Source organism: Hemiscyllium ocellatum, chromosome 18 (genome assembly GCF_020745735.1).
Source record: "Hemiscyllium ocellatum isolate sHemOce1 chromosome 18, sHemOce1.pat.X.cur, whole genome shotgun sequence".
In the NCBI taxonomy this organism is placed as follows: Eukaryota; Metazoa; Chordata; class Chondrichthyes; order Orectolobiformes; family Hemiscylliidae; genus Hemiscyllium; species Hemiscyllium ocellatum.
Window position 1 is genome coordinate 31197935 of NC_083418.1, and position 23930 is coordinate 31221864.

The window sequence follows — 23930 nt, forward strand, 5'->3', positions numbered from 1 at the left end:
ATGAATGCATACATGCAGGCACTTCATTATTTATGTCTATTCAAAGGCATGATTCAGTAATGAAGACAATGTCCCATGATGTACAGCAGTAGGCACAAAAATCAGGCACAGTTACATGATAAACATTAAGAAAAAATAATTCTACTTGCTTGGATGGTTTATATTTGTCCCCTTTGACATTGTACATCCAGTCTTCCAGCTTTTTCCTTATGATGACAAAAATGCCTCCAATTTCCCACTCTTTCTTGACATCTACTACAGTCATAAATCTAAACACAGTAAAGAGACTAACCATTAAAAGTATTTTTCAATCATAGCTACTGGAATAAACTTAACTGAATAAACAAAATATTTACCTCCTTTGTGACATCTAGTTATGAACAAAAGTTAAGACACAAAAAGATGTACTTAGCATACCATGGGTCAGGCAAGTAGAATGCTTTTAAGATTAGTATTTTGGCTGCCATCCATGTAATAATTCCCAAAGACTGTGTCGATCAAGACAATATATTCCTCAGACAAGGTGAGATGTTTCTCTGAAATGCACCTATTTGGACAATGCCAAAGAGGAAATTGAACCAATTAGGCTTGCCCCAAATAAATGCTCCCAAATCATTTTAAATGGGATATTTCCAAAGACTCCATCAGTTGCTGAAACCATGTCCCATCAAATAGCCAATGGAGAAAACTCTCCAGAAGGGCATGGCAGACCAGAAGCTTTCAAAGGACCCAATGAAATCTCAAGACACGTATAATTTTCTATACATTAAAGTTATTGCAAATTATTTTAACTTAAGAGAACTATATTGCTCAAGCTTTCCATCTTGTACTCAGCAGTACAAACATCAGAATGTCAAATTTGAAAAGGTTTAATTAACCTGTTGTTCAAATTTGTAAGTTCCTTTGCCAGGTCAATTTGAAGTAGACTGCTCACTTTGCAGGTCTTAAATTAATGGTCTTTGGTACATTTGCAAGTTTAATTAATTGTTTGAATAAACAATAAACATTGATCTTGATCACCATAGTCCCACAGACTAGCTCTGATGTATTCAGTATTTGCATCAAGCTTGCAAGGTGTGCAAAGGTCAAGCCATTTCAATGATACTATGCAATGTCTATGAGAGTTACATCTTCTAATTAACAAGACATTGCTATCAGTCCAAAAATATATTCTGCCTACCACATAATTGAGGTATATCATGTATAAGCTTCACTGCCACAGCAATTCCAGATGCATAGGCCATACTTCTAAAAAAAATTGGCTTATCAAGCTAAACACAATATTCCTCCAGTTATAATTACAGGTGGAACCTCATGCTTGCAAAACTCAATAAACACTGTTAGAATGGAGTCCATTATTGGACAGCACTTGCCAAATAATTGAAAGTGCACAAATAGCTGCAACAACAACCAATTTAAATTAGTCATATTGAAATTGTGACTCATTTAAAATTGCTAGAAGTGACTTACGTTCTTCTCTGTAAGCAAAAGGAATAGGTTTGAACACATTTTTAAATTGCATAACAACAAATAAGAACTGGAATACGGCTCTTATGGCACAAATCCCACCTGCTCCAAAGTTATATCATTAACATTTCTGAACAAGCTGATTAGAAAAATATTTAGAAACAGTCTATTCAGCTCTTCCAGCCTGCTGGAACTTTCAATAAAAACCCAGATAGCCTGTAGTGTCCCATTGCTTTTCTAATAGAAATGCCTCAGCCAACAAAAAACAACTTACTGACCAATCAGTGCCCTTCTTACCTGTAGTACAAACTGTTGTGGTCAGTTGAAATTTTCCATTCTTGTGTTTATCCTGATGAGTGTAATACATACTATCAGTATCATTCTTATTCAAAATATTTTGCATCCTTGTGTTTGTCCAGATGCACGCAACACTGTTATGCATCATTCAAGGTGGATTTGAAAAATTAAGCTCCACTATTCTTGGAGTCATCACAGAAGTTAAGACTTTTAAAAGCGCACAGAATTCACCAATTTACCTGACTTTAGATCCAGGGTGACAAAGTGTGGGCCAGGTTCTGTACTCTACAAGAATTACTATTGACTACAAATAAAGAGATTCAAACTACAAATAAACAATACAAACTATCGACATAAAAATCTACCAGTTAAGATTCTAACCCAGTTATAAACTCGCTCTGTACATACATAAATACACAAAAATGAAACATAGGTGTTCTGGGTGAAGGGAAAAACTGGGAAGGCAGTTCTGTGGTTCCTGACCATAGCGTTTGATGAGATAGTTCTTTTGTTGATCATAATGCTGCTTTTCAATCTTCCTTCTGCAAAGTATTTTAAACTGTTTGCAGGAGGCACAGGATGATTGGTTCATACTTACAAAACTCATTAAAGTTCACAACTACAGCAGAGGAAATAACCGACTTTCTTCAGGTGCAAGGTGTTTATAACTGCAGAGAATAACTACAGCTTCTGCTTCTTGAGAGATCCGATGGCATTTCCCAAACATTCACATCCCCAACCTGTTTAACTATCTGGAAACCAAACACATTGCTGCTGGTAAGCAGAAGATCTCAGTCATCGATAACTAATCATTGGTACACGCATAAATCAAATACTTATGGTCGGCCAAAGATCTATGCATATGCACTCCGCAGCTCCAGCTCATTCTACAAACCTGAACGCACAACAGTGTTTACTTTATAATGAGTGTCATGTTACATGCTTTCAAACAAGTGCAGCAATCTTTGTTTTTAAAATCACTTTTTTCCCCATTCCAGTTCACAATCAAAAATACTGAAAATAAATGATATGGTCTTCATAACACAATGTTTTGGCGGCCTTCTCTCTGGAACACTGCATACAATTTTGATTCTTAGCACATGTTCTCTCGACTGATAGTGGGGATGGCAGAACTGATCTATGATGAAAGATTAGTTTGAATAGGCCTCTATTCAGTAGAGTTTAGAAAGATGACAGAGGATCTGATTGAAACCCAAAAAATTTGAACAGCGCTGGAGAGACTAGATGCAAGGAAAATATTTTCCATGGTTGATAAGTCTAAAACTAGTGATCACAGTCTCAGGGTAAGAGGCTGGCCATTTGGACAGAGATGAAGACTTTCTTTACTTGTGGAATTCTCAACCTGTGGAATGTAGTAGTTAATTTTTAGACATGAAAGGCATCAAAGGACATGGGTGAAAGCAGCAATCTGGTAATGAAGTTGAGGATCAGCCATGAACAGACTGAATGGTGGAACAGGCTCAAAGGGGCAAATAGCCTACTCCTGCACCTAATTTCTATGTTTCTAAATTATTATTTTAGCAGACATACAATTCATTTCTTCCTGCCTGCCCCTCATCACTAGCAGTGGGTTCCTTCTCTTGAACACACTTGGATTCCCTTGCTGTGGTGAGTCATCAGAAAAGTGGAAGAAAAGTGAGTAATCACCTTCTTGCCTTCAATTATGCAGTTAAAATGAAGGGCGATCTTAGCTGTTACTGCTTCAAAAGGATACTGTAGACTGAACCAACTAAGGCACAGCCTGCACTGTTCCACAATACTTAGCATTTGCCAAGCTAAAGTAGTATATTACTTGTTCCTCAAGAGGGAAATCCCTCTAGCATTGGTAGAGACAAGAAAAAAACTGCAGATGCTGGAATCCAAAGTAGACAAACAGGAGACGAGAAGAACACAGCAAGCCAGGTATCATCAGAAGGTGGAGGTCAACGTTTCAGGTCAAGACCCTTGATCAGGATTGGGTTGAGGGGAGGAAGCTCAGAAATAAACAGAGGAAGGGAGGTGGAAGAGCAATAGGTGGATGCAGCTGGTGTTTATTCTAATACATTAGTGGGAACGATGAAGTGGATAAGTGGGAAGAAAGATGGGAAGGTAAAGTAAGGTCAAGAAAGCAGGGAGGAGAGTAAGGACTGGACATGGGTTGAGGTTGGAGGTGGGGAGATAGTGAAGTTAGTGAGGCAGGAGGTGAAATGGAGGAGGAGGGACTAGAAATGGAGCTGGGAGATAGGTGGAAAGGTTTTTGAAATTGGGTGGGAATTGTGGTGTGAACCAAGGAGTGGGGAGGTCCTTCTGGAAGGCAGTGGAGGTGGGGAAGGGAAGATGTTCTGCATGGCATGGTCTAATTGGAGTTGGCGGAAGTATCTGAGGATGATATGTTGAATGCGGAGTCAAGCGGGGTGGAAAATGAGAACAAGGCAGAACCCTATCTTTATTTGGTTTGGCTGGGGGGGGGGGGGGTGCAGTCTAGAGCAGTGGAGTGGGGAATGGAATTGGATGAGATGGAATTTTTGGCAGGCTAGAGGATGGGAGATATAGTCCAGGTAGCTATGCGAGTCTGTGGGTTTACAGTGAAGGTCAGTACGTTTACTGTCACCAGGGATGGAAACAGAGAGGTCAAGAATGGGGTGGGAGGTGCTTAAGACGGACCAAGTGAATTTGAGGGTGGGATGGAAGTTGTTAGCGAATTCCATGAACTGCTTCTTGGTGAGTCAGAGGTTGCCCTGCATCTTCTCCAACCTAGTCTACTGCATCCAGCACTCCTGATGTGGTCTTCTCTACATCTGTGACACCATACATAGATGGGTGACCATTTCACCCAACATCATTGCCAGGACCTAAACAGTCAGCCTGACCTCCTGGTCATTGCCCATTTCAATTCCCCCTCTTACTTCCCCTCTAAGATGATCATCCTTGGCATCCTCCATTGCCACAGTGGATCAAACCACAAATTGGAGGAACCTCACCTCATCTTCCACTTGAGCAGCCTACAGCCTAGAAAACGTAACATTGAGTTCTCCAATTTCAAAAAACCTAACCACCCATCCCCGGCTCCTTTTCTAGCCCCACCTCCTCCCTTCTATTCCACTTCCCGCCTCACTATCTCCCCATCCCCAACTTCATCCCATGTCCAGCCCTTATTCTCCTCCATCTCCTTGATCTGACCTTACCTATCTTCATTACTAGCTATCCATTCCACCCTTCCCATTGACCTATCACAATAAACCCATCTGCGTCCACCTTTTGCTACCCCACCTACCTTTCCCCAGCCCTACCTCTTCCCTCTATTTATTTGAGCTCCCTTCCCCCTCCCCAATCCTAATGAGAGTTTTGACCCAAAATGTAAACTCCTAATGCTGCCTGGTTTGCTGAGTTCTTCCAGCCTCCTATATCTCTATCCCTCCAGTATTGGGTGGATTTAACGCCTCCTCAACCCGGCATATTTTCAGCCCTGAGTTGGCTGGTAGGTAAATGCGTCTGGTGCCGAAACCCTCATGCCCTTGACATTCACTCAAGCTGAATTCCTCAACAATATGTTAAGTGGGCACCAAATCGGCAATCCACGTGCCATATTTAAATTGATAATTAATGATCAATGAAACTTGTTAGCAATCTTATTGACTTGGATACATTGCCAACAGTATAAAATATTTGATGTGTGTGGGCAGATGGGAGTGGGTTGACATAAATCAGAAGAGTGTAAGGAGAGGGATATGTCATTCTGGGGCACTTCCTGGGTTCAGGGGTACCATCCAAAGATATCAGTCTTCCCCTCACCCCATGTCCTTTGCTAAGCCTGACATCCACACAGTAGCGTTCTAGGGCAGCCATCCCCTCCTTGCAATCACTGCTCTACCTAGCAGCAGATTGGCTAGCAGGTTATGAAGGACCTCCTCTCACTGAGTGGGAGAAATTCTGATCAAACAATTCAGTCTGCTCACAGCATCCAAACGTCTTGTGCGATACGTCTTCCAGAGTGTCTGCTATTGGCTGGCCTTCCTTTGTAGAATAGTCATCCCCCACACCCTCAAAATGTGCACAAACTCCATTAACAGGCACATGGACCTGGACCCCATATACAAACCACTACAGCTGAAAATGACACCCGGAAACGGCAAGAACATCCATCAACAGACACATCGACCTGGACCCCACATACAAACTACTACAGCTGAAACTGACACCCGAAAGCGGCAAGAACAAACCACTATAAATACCAGAAGAAACATCAAAGCAGCGCTTCACATGAGGCTCCAATAGCACTGATGATGTTCCCTAGCCAGGGAACGAAACGTTTGCAGCAAAAACTTCCAGCTCGGCGAACAGAACCACAACAATGTGCACAACCTCTCTGGTTACCTGTTCACACTTCCTTGAAACAAGATTGAGTTTGTTAGGTAACCACTTGTGGTTACACCATGTCAGAATGACTTTTAACTCTCTCAATATATTGTAAACACAGTGTAAATGTTCTCAACATTTTTGGTGTATCAATAGAGATGAAATCATTACTAAATATATTTAACGAGAAAATACAGATTTAACACATTTGCATCACTTATTGTCTCGTTTCTCTCTGAACCTTTCATTTTTTCAATCAGACCATCCTCTTCAGGATCATTAGCATGAATGCACTTGGTCATCAGTAGGTTTGAGTTTGCTGAATCTTGTATTATACCTTGGGTAAGTTGCACTCAAATATTGAAACACGGTTGGTTACCTATGTCATCAAAACAGCAAAATTGGGTTTTGAGAACTTTGAAGAGTTATTCAGACGTGGCTTAGTGTCTTCTGCTGTTTGTAAATTATTCTTCAAACCCTTTTTTTGCTTTTTTCATGTTGAATTCTGCACTTGACTTTCAATACCAGTTAATGAATCAATCAAAAAATTATTGGACATGGACACATCCCCACCATCATAATCACTTAAACCTTCCCCCCCTCTCTCTCTCACACACACCCAGACATACAAGGAAAAATAACTGTATGGTGGAAGAAAGTTTGGAAGGCAGTTCAGTGTTCTTAGTCAGGCGCTACTGAGATGATTCTGATGATTCTGACATTGGTCAGCAGACTTCTTCTCAGTCACTTTTCTCCAGATGCTTCAGTTTGCATGAGATACAAGATGGTTAGTTTGATTATAAAAGGTCTCTGACTAACCAATGAAAAGTCACAGCTTACAACAACTGAATGAAGGATGAACCAGTTTTCTTCAGGTTAACTATGGGTTTTATGCAGTCCAGAAACCAATCAATTTATCACCACCCAGCTACATCTATGCAGAGGATCCCTCAGTTCCAGTTTGTCTACAACCACTACAATTTCTGCTTGTTCTAACAGCTATTTATGAAATGTTTGCCATCGTGCTATAATTACCTCCACCCCTTTTGTTGAAGACGAGTAATTTATTTGTTAAAGCTGATGATTTAAAGTTGAAGTGAGAGACTTGTAAGGTGAAAGGTTCCCAACAGGTTGATTGGCAGATTGAAAACGTTCTTCTGTCTGATGTATCGGTGTATCAATTTCTCATAATGGAATTTCTAGAAGGTGAGATCTCTGGTGAACTCAACGTTCAAAAGGCTGCAAAAATCCTTCTCTGAATTGAAACATCCCATTTCTAAAGGTATTTCTGTTAGCTGCTCGATGACTTCTGGTAGAACACATCGTAAAACAGCTTGTTATTGATTTAAAAAGCAGATCTTTCACAAAGTCAAAGTATTTTCCAAATTAGATGTTTGCTGCAGTTGATAATGCATCTTGTGTTGTCGTTTTGTCTGATTAACTCATTCAACTTGGCAATATTTTTTGGATTAGTTTCACTGCAAATTGCATTAAGTCATCACCATTTGTTCCTTCCATTGCTTTTTTTAAAAACATAAATAATGGCTGCATTTCATATACCAGGGCATAACATCGGGAATAGTTGGGCAATGCCAGCTGGTGCATGCAAAATTGTTTCTCATGCCAAAGACAGAAGCAGTAGTTTTAAAACAGAAACATAGAAAACAGGAACAGAAGTAAGCCATTCAGTCTGTTCTGCCAATAATCATGGCTAATCATGCAACTCTGTTCCTATTTTCTCCCCATACTGTTGAGCACCTTATCCCTAAGAACTATATCTAACTTAATGTTTTGGCCTCAACCACTTTCCGTACCAGAGAAATCCCCAGCTCACCACTCTCTGGGTGAAGACATTTCTCCTCAATTTAATTCTAAATGGCCTAGCCCATATCTTAACCAGTTTCACTTCATGTTAGTCCTGCCATCCCAGGGATCTGTTTGGTAAATCTTTGTTACACTCTGCCCATAGCCAGAGCATCATTCCAGATGTGATTTCACCAAGGCCCTAGATAATTGCAGCAGAAATCCTTGCTGCTTTACTTGATGCCCTCACAATGAAGGCCATCATGCCATTTACCTTGCACACCACTTGCAGATCATGACCTACTTACTTACTTTCAACAATAGTATATTAAGGATACTCAGGTATCTCTGAATCTTCCCCTTTCCCAATCTGTCACTATTCAGACAATAGTCTGCCTTCCTATTTATGCCATCAAAATGGATAACTTCACATTTACTTACATTACATTTCATCTGTCATATATTTTCTCTCTCACTCAACTTGTTCATTTCACATTGAAGCATGTCAACAACCGCCTTACAGTTCACCCTCCCATCGCTTTATATTAGATTTTGAGATTTTTTTTAAGTTCGATTGTTGTTGTCACGTGTACCAAGATATAGTGAAGTGTGCTTGCTCTACAGGCACATCATAGCATACAAAGTGCGTCACTGTAGCAGAACAGAGTGCAGAATACAGCCATCGAGAAGGTGCAGGGAGCAAAAGCAAGAGTGAGAAGAGAGATCATGATTAATATTTGAGAGGTCCGTTCAAAAGTCTGATATCCCCAAGGAAGAAGCTGTTCTTGAATCTGTTCATACACGTATTTAAACTTTTATACCTTCTGTTTGACCAAAGAATGTGGCTATAATTGAGGTGGGAGGAGTCTTTGATTATGTTGGTCGCTTTCCCAAAGCAACAGGAAGTATCGATGGAGTTAATGGAGGGAAGACTGGTTTCCATCATGGACTGGGCTGTGCTCATGACTTTGTGGTTTCTTGCATTTTTGAGAAGAGCAGTTGCCATACCACACTGTGGTGCATCCACATAACATGGTTTCTACGGTGCATCTATAAAAATTGCTAAGAGTCCTTACAGCTGATGAAGGGCTTATGCCCGAAACGTCGATTCTCCTGTTCCTTGGATGCTGCCTGACCTGCTGCGCTTGTCCAGCAGCACATTTTCAGCTCTGATACTCTAGCATCTGCAGACCTCACTTTCTCCTCTAAGAGTCCTTGCAGACATGCCAAATGTCCTTAGCCTCTGAGGAAGTAGAAGTGTTGTTGTGCTTTTTGACCATTACATAGACATGGATGTGATCACAGGTCAGACTGTTGATGATCATCACTTCCAAGAACTTGACACTCTCGACCATCCCCAACTCAGCACTGATGCAGACCAGGGTGTGCTGTCTACTCCACTTCCTGAAATCAATGACCAGCTCTTTTGTTGTACTAATGCTGATGGAGAGATTGTTATCTTTGTATCATGCTGCTAAGCACTGAATACATTTAGTTCCCTCAGTTAAATAATTTATTTTGCAAATAGCTGGGGTCCAAGCACCGATTCCTCCTGGACCCCACCAGTTACTGCCTGTAACTCAGAAAATGATCCATTTAATCATATTTTGTTGTCTATCTGCCAACCAGTTCTTATCCAGGTCAATTCCATATGGTTTAATTTTACAATCTAATCTCTTATAAACGGCCTTATTGCAAGCCTTCTGAAAGATCCAAGTAAACCACATCAACTGGCTCCCTCTGACTGACTCAATGAGTTACATCCTTGAAACATTCCTGGAGATTGGTCAAACATGATTTCATAAATGCTTGTTGATTCTGAATAATCTTGCCACTTTTTTTAAAAATTCCTGCTTTTATATCTTTTATAATAGAATCAAGTGTTTTCCGCACGATCAATGTCAGGCTTAGCAGACTATAATCAGTTTCCTCTCTCATTTTTAAAATAATAGGGTTATATTAGCAAACCTCCAATCCAAAAGGACCCGTTCCAAAGTTGAATCTTGGAAAAGGATTTCATCAATGTATCTACTGTTTCTAGGATCACTTCCTTAAGTACTGTGTGACATAGATTACTGGGTCTTGGGACTTTATCAGATTTTAATCTTATCAATTTCCCCAACATCCTTTCCCTATCAAAGGCGGACTTCATATTGTTGCAGACTGGATAATGAAAACATAAAAATTTATATTAGAAGTTAAATGACATGGATCAATTTCAGAATACATTTCAACTTCAGCTGGAAAAATAGGTGGGAGGAGGACCCCTAGACAGGCACTCATCAACACCTAGACAGTGGGCAAGAGGATGATCCTAAGACAGGTAATAAGGATCTAGATGATCAAGATATAGGCAGCACCTTGAAACAAGCAATCAGCCCAGTCCAGTCTCTGGATCCAGACAGATCAACTTTATTTTAAGAAAACCCAAGTGTGATGCCACAGCTAATTGACTGGTTGGTGAGTATTTTTCTAACTCATCATTCAAGTCTCAATACATTTAGTAATTGTAACATTTTATTGGGAGAAGATTTAATACAAGTACTAAACATATAAAGTAAAGAAACTGAGCAAATCTGGCAGCATCTGTGGAGAGAGAAACAGAATTAATACTGTGAGCTCAGTGTGACTCCTCTGAAAGAAATGTTAACACATTTCTCTTTCCAGAGATATTGCTAGATGTGTTGAGCTTCTCCAGAATTTAATTTTTATTTTAGAATTCCAGTATCCATAGCATTTTGCATTTACTAATTATAATAAGTTAATAATATACCAGAAGGGAGAAGTTATCTAGATGTTTTATTCCAGGTGGCAACTCTTAGGATTAGGTCTTCTAATTTGGTCTGTGGTTGGAAATAGGAGGATTTGATTGTGAGGGACATAAATGATAGGAGAGGAAAAGCCTCATTTTTTTCAACAGGTTGAAAGCTCTTGCACTTCATATGGGTCTACAATTAGATTAGATTTGCTTATCTATTGTGAGGAAATAGACCCTTCGGCCCAACAAGTCCACACTGATCCTCCGAAGAGTAACCCATCCAGACCCATTCACCTACTCCCTACTAATGCACCTATCACTATGGACAATTTAGCATGGCCAATTCACCTGACCTGCACATCTTTGGACTATGGGAGGAAACTGGAGCACCCGGAGGAAACCCACGCAGACACAGGGAGAATGTGCAAACATCACACAGACAGTCACCTGAGGCTGGAATCGAACCCAGGTCCCTGGTGCTGCAAGGCAGCAGTGCTAACCACTGAGCCACTGTGCCTCCCTCACCGAAGGGGAGTTTCCTGACCTCCCCTACCCCCACCTTATCCCAGATCCAATCCTCCGACTCGGCACCGCCTTCTTGAATTGTCCTACCTGTCCATCTCCCTTCCCACCTATCAGCTCCACCCTCCGCTCTGACCTATCACCATCACTCCCCACCTTCACCTACCTATTGCATTCTAAGCTACCTTCCCCTCAGCCCCAAACCCTCCCATTTATCTCTCAGGCCCCACCCTGCTCCCCCTTCCCCTTCCACATTCCAGTAGCTTATGCTCAAAACGGCAACTCTCCTGCTCCTCAGACGCTGCCTGACCTGCTGTGCTTTTCCATCACCGCAATTTTTGACTTTGATCTCCAGTATCTGAACAATAACTACTCCTGTCTTTTCTTCCAGTCTTATTTTCAATAGTTGGGCTATGGACCTCCACTGGATTGATTCAAGGACATGGACAATTACTGCAGTGGTCTGCCATTATCTTCTGCAGAATGGCTGACCAGAAGACTGCCTCACTCTAAACTGCCTTTCATTAAGCTTACTGGAAGAATTTACAACCTAATAGTCAACCTGTTTAGCCATATTGCAAACATACCTTTCATGGCCAACAAGATCTGACGTGGGATTCAAACCAGCAGCTTCTAACCCAGTTATTTTTATTACTGCATTATAAAATCTACTTAACATTAACTAGCAGATATAATGGATGCATAGGTTTTATGGTAACTTAGCCAATCATAGAACTATTGATCTAAGTGACTTCTTGTAGCTTTCAGACAATGAGGATATTTGAGTTAATTCTAAGAATATCTCACCGCTGTGATGAAATTGATTTCTCTGTGGCACTTATAAAGCCAAGCAGTTTTCATTCAGTGCACTAAGCACGTAACGTTTTTTAACAAAAGCTCAGGGCAAAAACAAACATACATCATAAAGTCACACAGAATAGAAACAGGCCCTTTGGTCCAACCAGTCCATAACGAATATCATCCCAAACTAAAGTAATCCCACCTGGCCCATATCCCTCCAAATCTTTCCTATTCACGTATCCAGCCAAATGTCTTTTAAATGTTGCAATTGTACCCACATCCACCACTTCCTCAAAATGTTCATTCCATGCGCGAACCACCCTGTGTAAACAATTTGCCTCTTACCTTATATACTTGAGCAATAGTCGAATTTTTTGACAACTGTTTAAGGTTAAATTTATGGGGTTGACTATTACATTGATGCTACTTTTGAGGGGTTGAAATTCATGCCCGTCAAAATTCATACAGCATCATTAGTAGAATCCCAATTGATCTCTAACTGAATAAAGAAGAAAAAAGAATTACGGTAATTCTGTAAACCTAGAGCAGAACACGATGGTTGGCAGACTGGAAGAGTGGCAGTCTGAAAAGCTGCAGTGGAGCCCAACAGCCAGCACACTGACTATCTGCAAAGAACTAGGATCGACTTATGAGGTATACGGAAAATTCCAGATATTTTTGCCAAAAATAGGGAGTCGACGTTTACATGAGATCGACTATTACTCGGTATGTCTTTAAAACCTCTCTCCTCTCACTTAATAACGTGCCTCCGAGTTTTGAAATCCCCCATCTAGGGAAAAAGACAACTACCATGAACTATATCTATACCCCTCATCATTTTTTAAACTTCTATCAGGTCACCTTTCAACCTCCTACACTCTTCTGAAAAGAGTCCCAGCCTACCCAGCCTTTCTTTATAACTCAAACCTTCCATACAAGGCAACATCCTGGTAAATCTCTTGAATACTCTACAGCTTGATAATATCCTTCCTATAACTGATGACCCAGAACTGGACACAATATTCCAGAAGAAGCCTTACCAATATCCTGTACAACCTCAACATAACATCACAACTCCTATAATCAAAGGACTGAGCAATGAAGGCAAGTGTGCTAAATGCCTTTTTAACCATCCTGTCTTTATGTGATGTAAAGTTTAAAGAATTATATACCTGCACATCTGGGTCATTTTGTTCTACAACACTACCCTAGGCCCTAGCCTTGTTTATTGCACCAAAATGCAATACCTAGCATTTATCCAGATTGAACTACATCTTCCATTTTTCAGCCCATTTGATGAACCATTTCATCAAGATCCTTTTGTAATCTTAGAAAACCATCTTCATGGTCTCCTACGCCACCAATTTTGGTGCCATGCGCAAACTTACTAATCATGCCTTCCATATTCTCATCTATATCATTTATATAAATGGCAAACAAAAAAAGAGGACCTAGAACTGATCACTGTGGAACATCACTGGTCACAGGCCTCCAGTCCGAAAACCATTACTCTGTCTCCTGCCGTTAAGCCAATTATGTATCAAACATAATACGATTCTAACTAGTTCTCAATGTCGCCCGATAGATGAGGCAAAAATCATCAGAAAATCCTTTGAAAGCACTGGTATGTATCACAGCCCATTTAACTTTCCAGCTCGTTGTTATACCTTGACCATGGTATGTAGAGTACAGCTAAAGTGAAAAGGTACATGGCAGCTTCTGCTTTTATTAATCATCATGCATGTATGCTCAAGTCTGCCTCTTAAAAAAAAACAAAACTAAAGATTTAACCAGTAATTACAATTTCCAGCATGATACTCTTACCTTCCAGAATCAATCATGTTTTCAGTGATACTAATCAAAGTCCGAGCTGCCTGGCGATTAAGCATTCCAGCACTATACTGCCGCCAGTAACTGGTCTAAATGCAATAACAATTCAGAATAGAGAAGTTATTATAATAGCTGTAGGCCAATAGTCTGCCTGAAAAGATAATTATTCAAATAACAATGCTGGGTTTTCTTTTTACTGCTAATGGAGAAAAGTGAGCACAGAAAGATACTAAACAAAGTAATATATAATTCAAAGATGTAACCTTCTGTGCTTTTAATACACGTATCCTGGCTTCTTCCATCATGTCATCTATCTCACGAAGAGAAGGTTCCCATGGTATGTTCTTCTCACAGTCAGGGCAACGGGCTGTTCTTGTAGTTTGTAAAAGATCATCAACATGAACCTGAGAAGTACAGTACATATGGTTTGGTAATACCTTCATGCAGGTTATTTACTTCTTGCACAATAAAATAAATAGCAGACATTGTTTAAGTTATTTGTTTGAAAATCTTTGCCGTTCCTGAAATATCTCCCAGGCAGGAACTTACACCGGAATTTTATTAAAAATGCTCATCAGGATTCAAACACTGCTGGCAAGTTCCTCATATATTGCCCACCTCTTACTGCCCTTAAGAAAACAATAATTGCATTCTCACATCAGGATATCAATATAGGGAAGGTGCTTTCAAAAATTCTTTTAAGGTTGTTCAGTAGTTTGACCCAATAATCAACTCCATATGACCAATTCAGATACTCATTCCACTCCTAGTTTTAGGTAGGAGTCTTACTGAACCTATTCAGACCCTGCGAGAGTTTCAAAAGCTGGTATCAGAACTAAAGACATATGTTTAATTGACAATTGAGTTTCATCAGCTATTCTCATGTATGTGACGTCTAGCAAAAATGTGTACTCCATGTCAAGAGAAATGTTTTACTATTATAGTCTATGTCTTCCTAACAACCCAACATTTTCTAAGCCATAATTCCATTATATTACTCAGAAGGAACAATCACATGATGAATTACTGTCCAGTCCTCATCAGCTGGTATTTGATGTGGTCACTATTTCCTCATTAATACGTTGTCTCTTAAATAACAATATTCAGGTATTGATTCAGATTATGTTGTTTGATACACTTTTCTCAATTCAGAATATGTTTCTTGAATTTCTATTAAACAACATGGATTAAACAGGTCAGCCTCATTCTCTTTGCTCTAATACTCTGTATACTCTGATATTCATAGGCTCTTCTTCTTCCTATCGAGTTCTATGAGCCTGAGATCTAATCACAACCCAGTCAGGAAATAAGCCATCTTAGCTTTCTTTATCTCTACTGATTGTGCCACCATTCTCAGTGATGCCAATATTTTGTGAACTAGCCAGGTTATTTCCACAAGATAAACCAATTTTTTAAATAGAGATTTGTTGTACAGCTTCAAGTAAAATTTCTCCATTTACTAAGTCACCTCCAACTAACATTTTCTCTTTCATTAACCCCTCTCAAAATAAATGGTATCACCAGCCAGCACCAGTTATTGACCTGTTCCACTATCCCTCAATAACTTTATTGGTTTGCCTCCTCAATTTAAAGAATAATGAAATAACTCTCCTTTTGAAATACAACATTCACAACTTTCAGTGGTCTGATTCTTTTATCAATAGTCAAGGAAAACAATGTGCAGCTGTCCTGAGTCATCCCTTCCTTTATCGTAGACTCTAAATAAACATGTTGCCTTTGTATTACAGTTTAACTATCCATTCCCTTTTTCATGCAAACTTTCTCAGGATTCCTTAGAAACTCCTACTATTACAATCAGTCTTCTAATTAACTTATAGCAGGTAGTTTTAGTATGTGCAGTCTAATCATAACAGAAACATGTTATTTTCTTTATATCAAATTGTGAGTCTAGATTATCTCCGTTATTACTTTGGCATCCTTCTGTTTGGTCCCTAAAGCTAATTCCTCTTCCATTCACTGATTTTCTAATCCTTCATTTTCCTTGTGTGTACCCATACGACCATCACCACACCTGTAACTATCTCTAAAAGGTATCATGCTGTGGCGTAAAGGACATTGGCAAAGCCACTTTTAAAATACTGCAAACATTTTTGGTTGTCGTTCTGTTGCTAAACTTGAGAGGGTGCAGAAAAGAGTTACAACAATGTTGCGGGAATTGGAGGGCTTGAATAAAACAGATAGGCTGAATAGCCAGGGGCTATTTTCGGTGCAGCATCGGAGGCTGAGGGGTGACTTTATATAGAGGTTTATAAAATTGGTTCTGATAACATTGGAGAGGAGAGGTCAAGAAGAAATCTGATAAACACTTTCAAAACCATAAGGGAACTGGATAGAATAGATGGGGAGAAACTGTTCCTGCAGTGTGGAGCCTGCAATTCTTCAGCTGAAGTCTAACTAGTGTCCTATATAACATCAGCATATCCTCCCTGCTCTTGTACACAAAGCTATTATGATCTAGAAAATTGTATGCTTTACTACCTCTTTACCTCTAGAGTCACCCTTAATGAATTACGCACATAAATCCAAGGTATTTTTGCTCACATAACCTGTATCTTCTACTATCTCGCCATAATCTTTGTACCAAAATGTATCAGCTCACACTGCTCCCCACTGAACTTGATCTGCCACCTATCTGCCCATTCCACCAACTTGTCAATGTCCCTTTGAAGTTCTAGTAATATACATAGCTACCTATATGGGATCCAGTATTGTGCCACACAAATGATTAATGGATAAAATGAGTGTTCTTGGAGCTGGGGTTAATATGTTTGCATGGGGAGAGGCTAGATTAACAATGTCAAGTGGACATAGATAGGTCTTTTTCAAATTGGCAGGCCACAATCAGTGGAGGGCTACAAGAATCAGTTCTAGGATAGAAAATATTTACAATCTATTTTAATAATCTTGATGAAAAGAGGGAGTAATATATCTAAGCTTGATGGCAATACAAAGTGAGTTGGAAAAGTGAATTGTGAGGGAAGCACAAAGAGGCTGCAAAGAGAGACAGGTATTTTAACTAAGTTCATCACAGAATCGTAGAATTCCTACAGCATGGAAACAGGCTATTCAGCCCATTGAGTCCATACCAAAACTCCAAAGAGCATCACACCCAAAGCCATGCCCCCTACCCTAACCCTCCATTTCCCTTGACTAATCCATCTAGCCTGCATATCCCTGGACACTAGAGGTAATTTAGCATGGTCAATCCACCTAATCTGCACATCTTCAGACTCTGGAAGGAAATCCATACAGACACAGGGAGAATATGCAAACTCCACATAGACAGTCACCCGAGTATGGAACTGGACCTGGGTCCCTGGCACTGTGAAGCAGCAGTGCTAATCACTGAGCAACTGTGCTGCCCAAAGATAACAAAAAGCCAGATACAGTATTTTGTGGGGAAGTGAGAGGTAACTCACTTCAATCAAGAGAATAGAAAACCAAAATACTTATAAATTTAAATTTGTAGACGTTGAGGTTCAGAGAGACTTGAGTAAGCTCATACAAAAGCTTTGGTGAAAACTACACTTGGTTGGAGTATCCATATTTCTGAAAGTATATACAGTCGGTTCTGATATAACACGATAGTTCCATTCTTGTGCGATCTTGCATTATAAGTTAATCACTCAATAGCTACACCATGTAAATTAATGGGACCAAAATCACATTATAGCCAATACAGGTGAGGAAAGTTCGTATTCTACAAAAAACAGTCTAAATTCTTCAACCATGTTAAAGCCAATTTGCATTGAACAAATATATGTGATAACAGAACTGACTGTACTTGCACTGGTCAAAGTGCCTAATTTCAGAACAATGGAGTGAGCATCAAACAAACTGATATGAGAAATTTCTTCACTCAAGAGGTTGGAATTTTTGAAATTCTTTCCCTTAGAGGGCTGTGAATGCTCCAGCATCCCACATCTCTCTATGGTTGGAACAGACAGCATTTTGGTCTCCAATGAAATGAAGAGATAAAGTGAATACATGGGAAAGTGACAGTGAAATCCAGGGTCAGCAATGATCACATTAAACTACAGATTTAGCCCTAGTAGCTGCATGGAGATAGTGAGGACTGCAGATACTGGAAAGTCAGAGTTGATAAATTGCGGAGGTGGAAAAAGCACAGAGACCACTCCTCTGATGCTGCTTGATGTACTGTGCTTTTTCCAGCTCTATTAGTTACATGCCTTACTATTCCTACTTTTGTATTTGTGTCAAAATTTAAAATTGATGAAGGATGCAGCTATTGGTGTATAAACTCCTACTAGGTTTAAGATGCATCCCAATTCCATAAAAGCAGTAGTGTAAGTTCTGATACCCAGTGATGACGAGTGAAATAAAGCACTATGGTTAAAATACATAAAGCAAAACAAAATATACTTATGCAAAGGATATCTGAAATAGAAAAAAAACTACATTTTCATTGAGAAAAACTGTTGTACAGATTTAGTAATCTTTATGAGATTTCAATGACTTTGTGCAATCACTGAAAGCAATAGCTGGATCAACAATCTGAACATTTTTCAAGTTATTCAAGATATATGATTAAGGGATTGCTCACATTTCTTTGGTGACTCTTGTAAGGGTCTTCAATTTGCACTAATTTTTCTGCCATTACCCAGTTTGCATCAGCAAGGAATCTATCCATTTTCAGCAATGAAAAGGTGTTGGCCTCACTTTCCCTGATACGTTGAAGTGCACTATACATAGCCATCCGTTTAGGGGCTGGAATATCACTAAGACCTTGAAAAGAAATTTAAATTTTAAAAATATTAAATCTTACATAGATATATAAATTCTTACAGCATAGAAAACCGTTTGGTTTACCACAGTTGTACTAACTCTGTGAAAGTGTTGTTCAAATTTAACCTACGTGCTAGTTTTGTCTTAATAACTGTAATTAATCCTCTGCAAGTTTATGAACAACAGCTTTTTAAAAAATTATTACTAATTCTGGTTCTAACATTTTTTTCCCAGATTTCAGTACATTCCAGACTCAGATCCAAAGGTGGGGAGAAATTCCTTCACTCAGAAGTGGTGAGCCTATGGTATTCTCTGCCACAGAAAACAGTTCAGGCCAAAACACTGAATGTTTTCAGAAACGGGTAAGGGGATCTAAGGGTACGTGGAGAAAGTGGAAAAACAGTATCAAGTGGGATGATAAACCACGATAACTTTGAATGACAGAGCTTGCTTGAAGGGCCGAATGATCTACTCCAGCTCTTAATTTCTATTTTTCTCTTTTTGTTTCTCTTGAACAACACAAAGAAATTTCTCCCCAAATCCCTTTGAATTTTATGATCATTGGTTAGCAACCCAACTACCAGAGGAAATCCTTTTATTCCAGACCTGCTTTATCAAAATTGAATATCATTCTGATTGTTTCTTTAGTTTCTCTGAAACATTCACTGCTGCAAAGAGATAGCTTCTTCAGTCTGTACAGATAACTAATACTGCTGAACCTTGCTACTTATTAAACTCATTTGTACCATTTCAAACACCTTGACATTCTTCCTAAAGTGTAGCTGTCACACCTCACTGAGATAGCGTGGTAGAAATCAAGTCCTGCTATTCCGAGACACATTAAAGTCAAAAATTTCAAAACAACCCCAGAATTCTCCAATTTACCTGTCTTTCATACCCAAGTTAACAGAAATCATGGACCAGGTTTCTGTACTTAGCAAGGATCACTACTTATTACAAGGAATTAACTCAAGCTACAGGTAAGCTTGAGTTACACAAAAAAAAATGAGCCTCTGCTTATGGAACAACTCCACAGCAATGTTGGTGTAATCAGAAACTTTCTAAACTCTTGAAAAAGGTTGCCAAATTCAGCAACTTGTGCTTCCTGAATAGAGGCATCACAAGTAGACAGCGTGGTGAACAGGAAATTACATTTTTGCCTTCATCAGAGAGAGTACGGACTACAAGACATGGGATGTCATGTTATGGCTGTACAAGACATTGGTAAGACTGCTTTTGGGATACTGCATATAATTCTGCTGCAGGAAAGAAGTCGTTAAGCTGGAAAAGGTACAAAAAAGATTTACAAGGATGTTACCAAGACTGGAAGGAGAGGTTAGATATGCTGGGACATTTTCCCTGGAGCTGAGGGGTGACCTTACAAAGGTTTATAAAACTATAAGGGGCATAGATAAGGTGAACAGCCAAGGGCGGCACGGTGGCACAGTGGAGGGTGGTACGGTGGCACAGTAGTTAGCACTGTTGCCTCACAGCGCCAGAGACCTGGGTTCAATTCCCGCCTCAGGCAACTGTCTGTGTGGAGTTTGTACATTCTCCCCGTGTCTGCGTGGGCTTCCTCCAGGTGCTTCGGTTTCTTCCCACAGTCCAAAAATGTGCAGGTTAGGTGAATTGGCCATGCTAAATTGCCCGTAGTATTAGGTGAAAGGGTAAATCTAGAGGAATGGGTCTGGGTGGGTTGCTCTTCGGAGGGTCAGTGTAGACTTGTTGGGCCAAAGGACCTGTTTCCACATTGTAGGTAAACTTGGGGCGGCACGGTGGCTCAGTGGTTAGCACAGCACCAGGGTCCCAGGTTCGATTCCAGCCTTGGGCAACTGTCTGTGTGGAGTTTGCACATTCTCCCCTTATCTGCGTGGGTTTTCTCTGGGAACTCCGGTTTCCTCCCACAGTCCAAAGATGTGCAGGTCAGGTGAATTTGCCATGCTAAATTGCCCAAAGTGTTAGGTGCATTACTCAGAGGGAAATAGGACTGGGTGGGTTACTCTTCAGAGGGTCGGTGTAGACTTGTTGGGCCGAAGGGCTGTTTCCACACTGTAGGGAATCTATCTATCTATCTTTTGCCCAGGGTAGGAGAATTCAAACTAGAGGGCACAGGTTCAAAGTAAGACGGGAAAAATTTAAACGGGACCTTAGGGGCAACGTTTTCACACAGAGGGTGGTGCATAATGGAACACGCTGCCCAAGGAAGTGGTAGAGTCGAGTACAATTACAACATTTAAAAGACATTTAGACACCTACATGGATAAGAAAGGTTTAGCGGGGTATGGACCAAATGCTGGTAAATGGCAGTAACTGAGTTTAGGAAACCTGGCTGGCATGGACAAGTTGGGCCGAAAGGTCAGTTTCTGTGCTGTTCAATCTATGACACTACAGTAAGCTGTGCAGGGAGGGGGAAGTCCATGTAGTCATAAACTATACAGGTAGAAAGAGGAAAGGAGGTTCTTCTGAGGGAATATGAGCAGCTAAAGCAAAAGCAGAATCAAAAACATAATAATCTCTGATGTACTGAGCCACAAGCTAATTGGCACAGGGTCAACAAGGTTAAAGTTCTAGGGAAGGAGGAAGCTGTTCTGATAGAATGGGTTCCACCTGTGATGGATTGGGACCAGAGTCCTGGGAAATTGCATAACTAGAGCTGTGGAAAGGGCTTTAAAATAAATAGTGGATTCAGTTGCATGGAAAGTTATGGAAAAAGTTAAAAGGTGGATTAGGCTGAGCACAGGTTATTAAAGTTTCCAGGACAAGTAATACGACAGGGTACATGGGGAAAGCTCAGGAATCTAACTTCAGGCACAACAGAAAAGGGGACAACTAGGAGAAGGAGGGCAGTCAATGCAGGACAAAGGGTACGACATTTAAATGCATGCACTACATAAAACAAGGAAAGTGAACTTGTAGCGCAGATTGAAATGGATGGATACAACGTTGTGGGTATTACCAGAGACGTGGCTGCAAGGGGATCAGGACAGGGACCAGAATATCCAAGGATACATGTCCGAACAAAAGGACAGGCTAATGGAATGGGACAGGGCTGGGGATACGGGGGAACGGTGGTGTTGTTGTCTTGCTAGTAAGAAATTAAATTAAATCTCTAGCAAGAAGTGATATAGATTTGGAAGGCATGGAATCTGTGTGGGTAGAGCTAAGGAACCACAGAAGGTTAAAAACATTGAGAATTATATATAGACCTCCAAACAGTAGTAAGAATGACAGGCACAAAATAAATCACAAGATAGGTAAGGCATGTACCAAAGAGAGTATTGCAATAATCATGGGGCACTTGAAAAGCAGGTGGACTGGGAAAATCAGTTGGTAGCAGATCCTAAAAGAAATTTGTTGAATGTCTTTGAGATGGTTTTTTGGGGCAGTGGCTTTTAGTGGGTGGTAGGACCAACTAGGAAAAGGAAATTCTAGATTTGGTGACAGATAATCAGGCAGACTTGATTAGGGAACTTAAGGTGAAGGAATCCTGAGTGGGCAGTGACTATAATACGATAAAATTCATCCTGCAGTTTGAAAGGGAGGACCTCGAATCAGGTGGAGAAGCATTACAACTGAGTAAAAGTAGTGACAAAGATATGCAGGCGGAGCCGGTCACTGTTGATTGGAAGTTGCTCCACCACCTTCCCACCAAGCTTGGACGGTGGTGGAGCAGCATTGGCAGGTGTTTCTAGAGGGTAATTCGGGAGGCACTGAAATTAATCCCAAGAAAGAAGAAACAAACTAAGGAGACAATATTGCAACCATTGGCTGACGGCGGAAGTCAGGGACAGCATAAAAGCAAAAGTTAAAGCATAAAATGTGGTGACAATTAGTGGGAAGCCAAAGGATTAGGAAGCCTCTAAAATCCAGCAGCTGACAACAAGAAAAGCAATAATGGGCCAGAAGATGAAATACGAGTGCAAGCTTGTTCTTAACATAAAAGAAGACTGTAAGAAAATTTCTAAACATATCTAAAGGTAAGAGAGAGGAATGGAAATTGGACAACTCGAAAATCAGCCTGGAGAGGTTGTAATGGGGAGAGTGGCAGAGGAATTTAATAAGTACTTCACAACAGTGTTCACAGTAGAAGACACCAATAGCACAACAGAACTTCAAGAGACTCAGGAGGGAAGAGATGAGCATAGCAACTACCACTAAGGAAGTGTTGGGGAAGCTGAAGGTCTGAAATGGATGCATCACCAGGACAAGACGATCTACATCCCAGAGTTCTGAACAAGATAGTTGAGGAGACTGTGAAGACATTGGTAGTGATCTTTCAGGAATCACTGCAGTCAGGAAGGGTCAAAGAGGACTGGAACACAGCTAACATAACACTTGTGTTTAAGAAGAAAGGGAAGCAGAAGACATGAAATTATAGACCAATTAACTTGGCCTTATATATAGTACTGCAGAAATTCACTAAAGATCCTTTGCTAGCCTCTTCCAAACACAAAACCACTTCCACCCAGAAGGAGAAGGTTAGAAGATACATGTGAACATCACCACCTTCCAGTTTCCCTCAAAGCCACTCACCATCCTGACTTGGAAATATATCACTGTTCTTTCACTCTTGCTGGGTCCAAATCTTGGAATTCCCTTTGAGGGCAATGTTGATCAAGCTACAGCACGTAGATTGCAGTGAGTCAAAAAGGTAGCTCACTATTAACTTCTCTTTGGATTTCCAGAAGTCTTTTGACAAGCTGCCACTCAAGAGACTGCTTAATAAGAGCCCGTTGTGTTAGCAGCATGGATAGAGGATTAGCTGATTGGCACAAGGCAGAGAATGGAGATAAAGGGGTCTTTTTCAGGAATAAAGCCAGTGTCTAGTGTAGTTCCACAGGATCAATGTTGGGACCACAATTATTCACATCATAACATTAACAAACTGGACGAAGGAACTGAGGGCATCATTGTTAAGTTTGCAGATGACACCAAAATAGGTGCAGGAACAGATAATGTTGAGCAAGTGGGTGGCTGCAGAATTCTAGAATAGCTACAGTGCAAATAAAAGCATTTGGCCCATCAGGTCTACACTGACCATACAAAGAACATTCCACCCTATTCCGGTAACCCCACAGTTACTGTAGCTAAGCCCGCAGCCTGCACAATCTTGGACACAATGGGGCAATTCAGCATGACCAATCCATCTCACCTGCGTATCTTTGGATTTTGGGAGAAAACTATCGCATCCTTAGGAAACCCATGCAGACTGAGGGAGAGCAATCAAACTCCACACAAACACACAGTCACCCAAGGCTGAAATTGAACCCAGGTCCCTGGCAGTGTAAGCCACTGTGCCATCCTGAAGAACTTGGACAGGTTAGGAGTA

General features: G+C 40.4%; 1 protein-coding gene across 1 annotated transcript in view; it reads right to left on the minus strand.

Moving 5' to 3' along the window:
* The window catches only part of LOC132824173 (sodium/hydrogen exchanger 10-like), a 393707-nt gene that overhangs the window by 274532 nt on the left and 95245 nt on the right, over positions 1–23930 (minus strand). Inside the window, exons 9-12 of the mRNA XM_060838455.1 lie at positions 18420–18601; positions 14098–14238; positions 13829–13923; positions 150–269 (exon numbers count right to left, since the gene is read on the minus strand). Of these exons, the coding sequence (XP_060694438.1) occupies positions 150–269; positions 13829–13923; positions 14098–14238; positions 18420–18601 (538 nt within the window). The remainder of the gene's footprint in view (positions 1–149; positions 270–13828; positions 13924–14097; positions 14239–18419; positions 18602–23930) is intronic.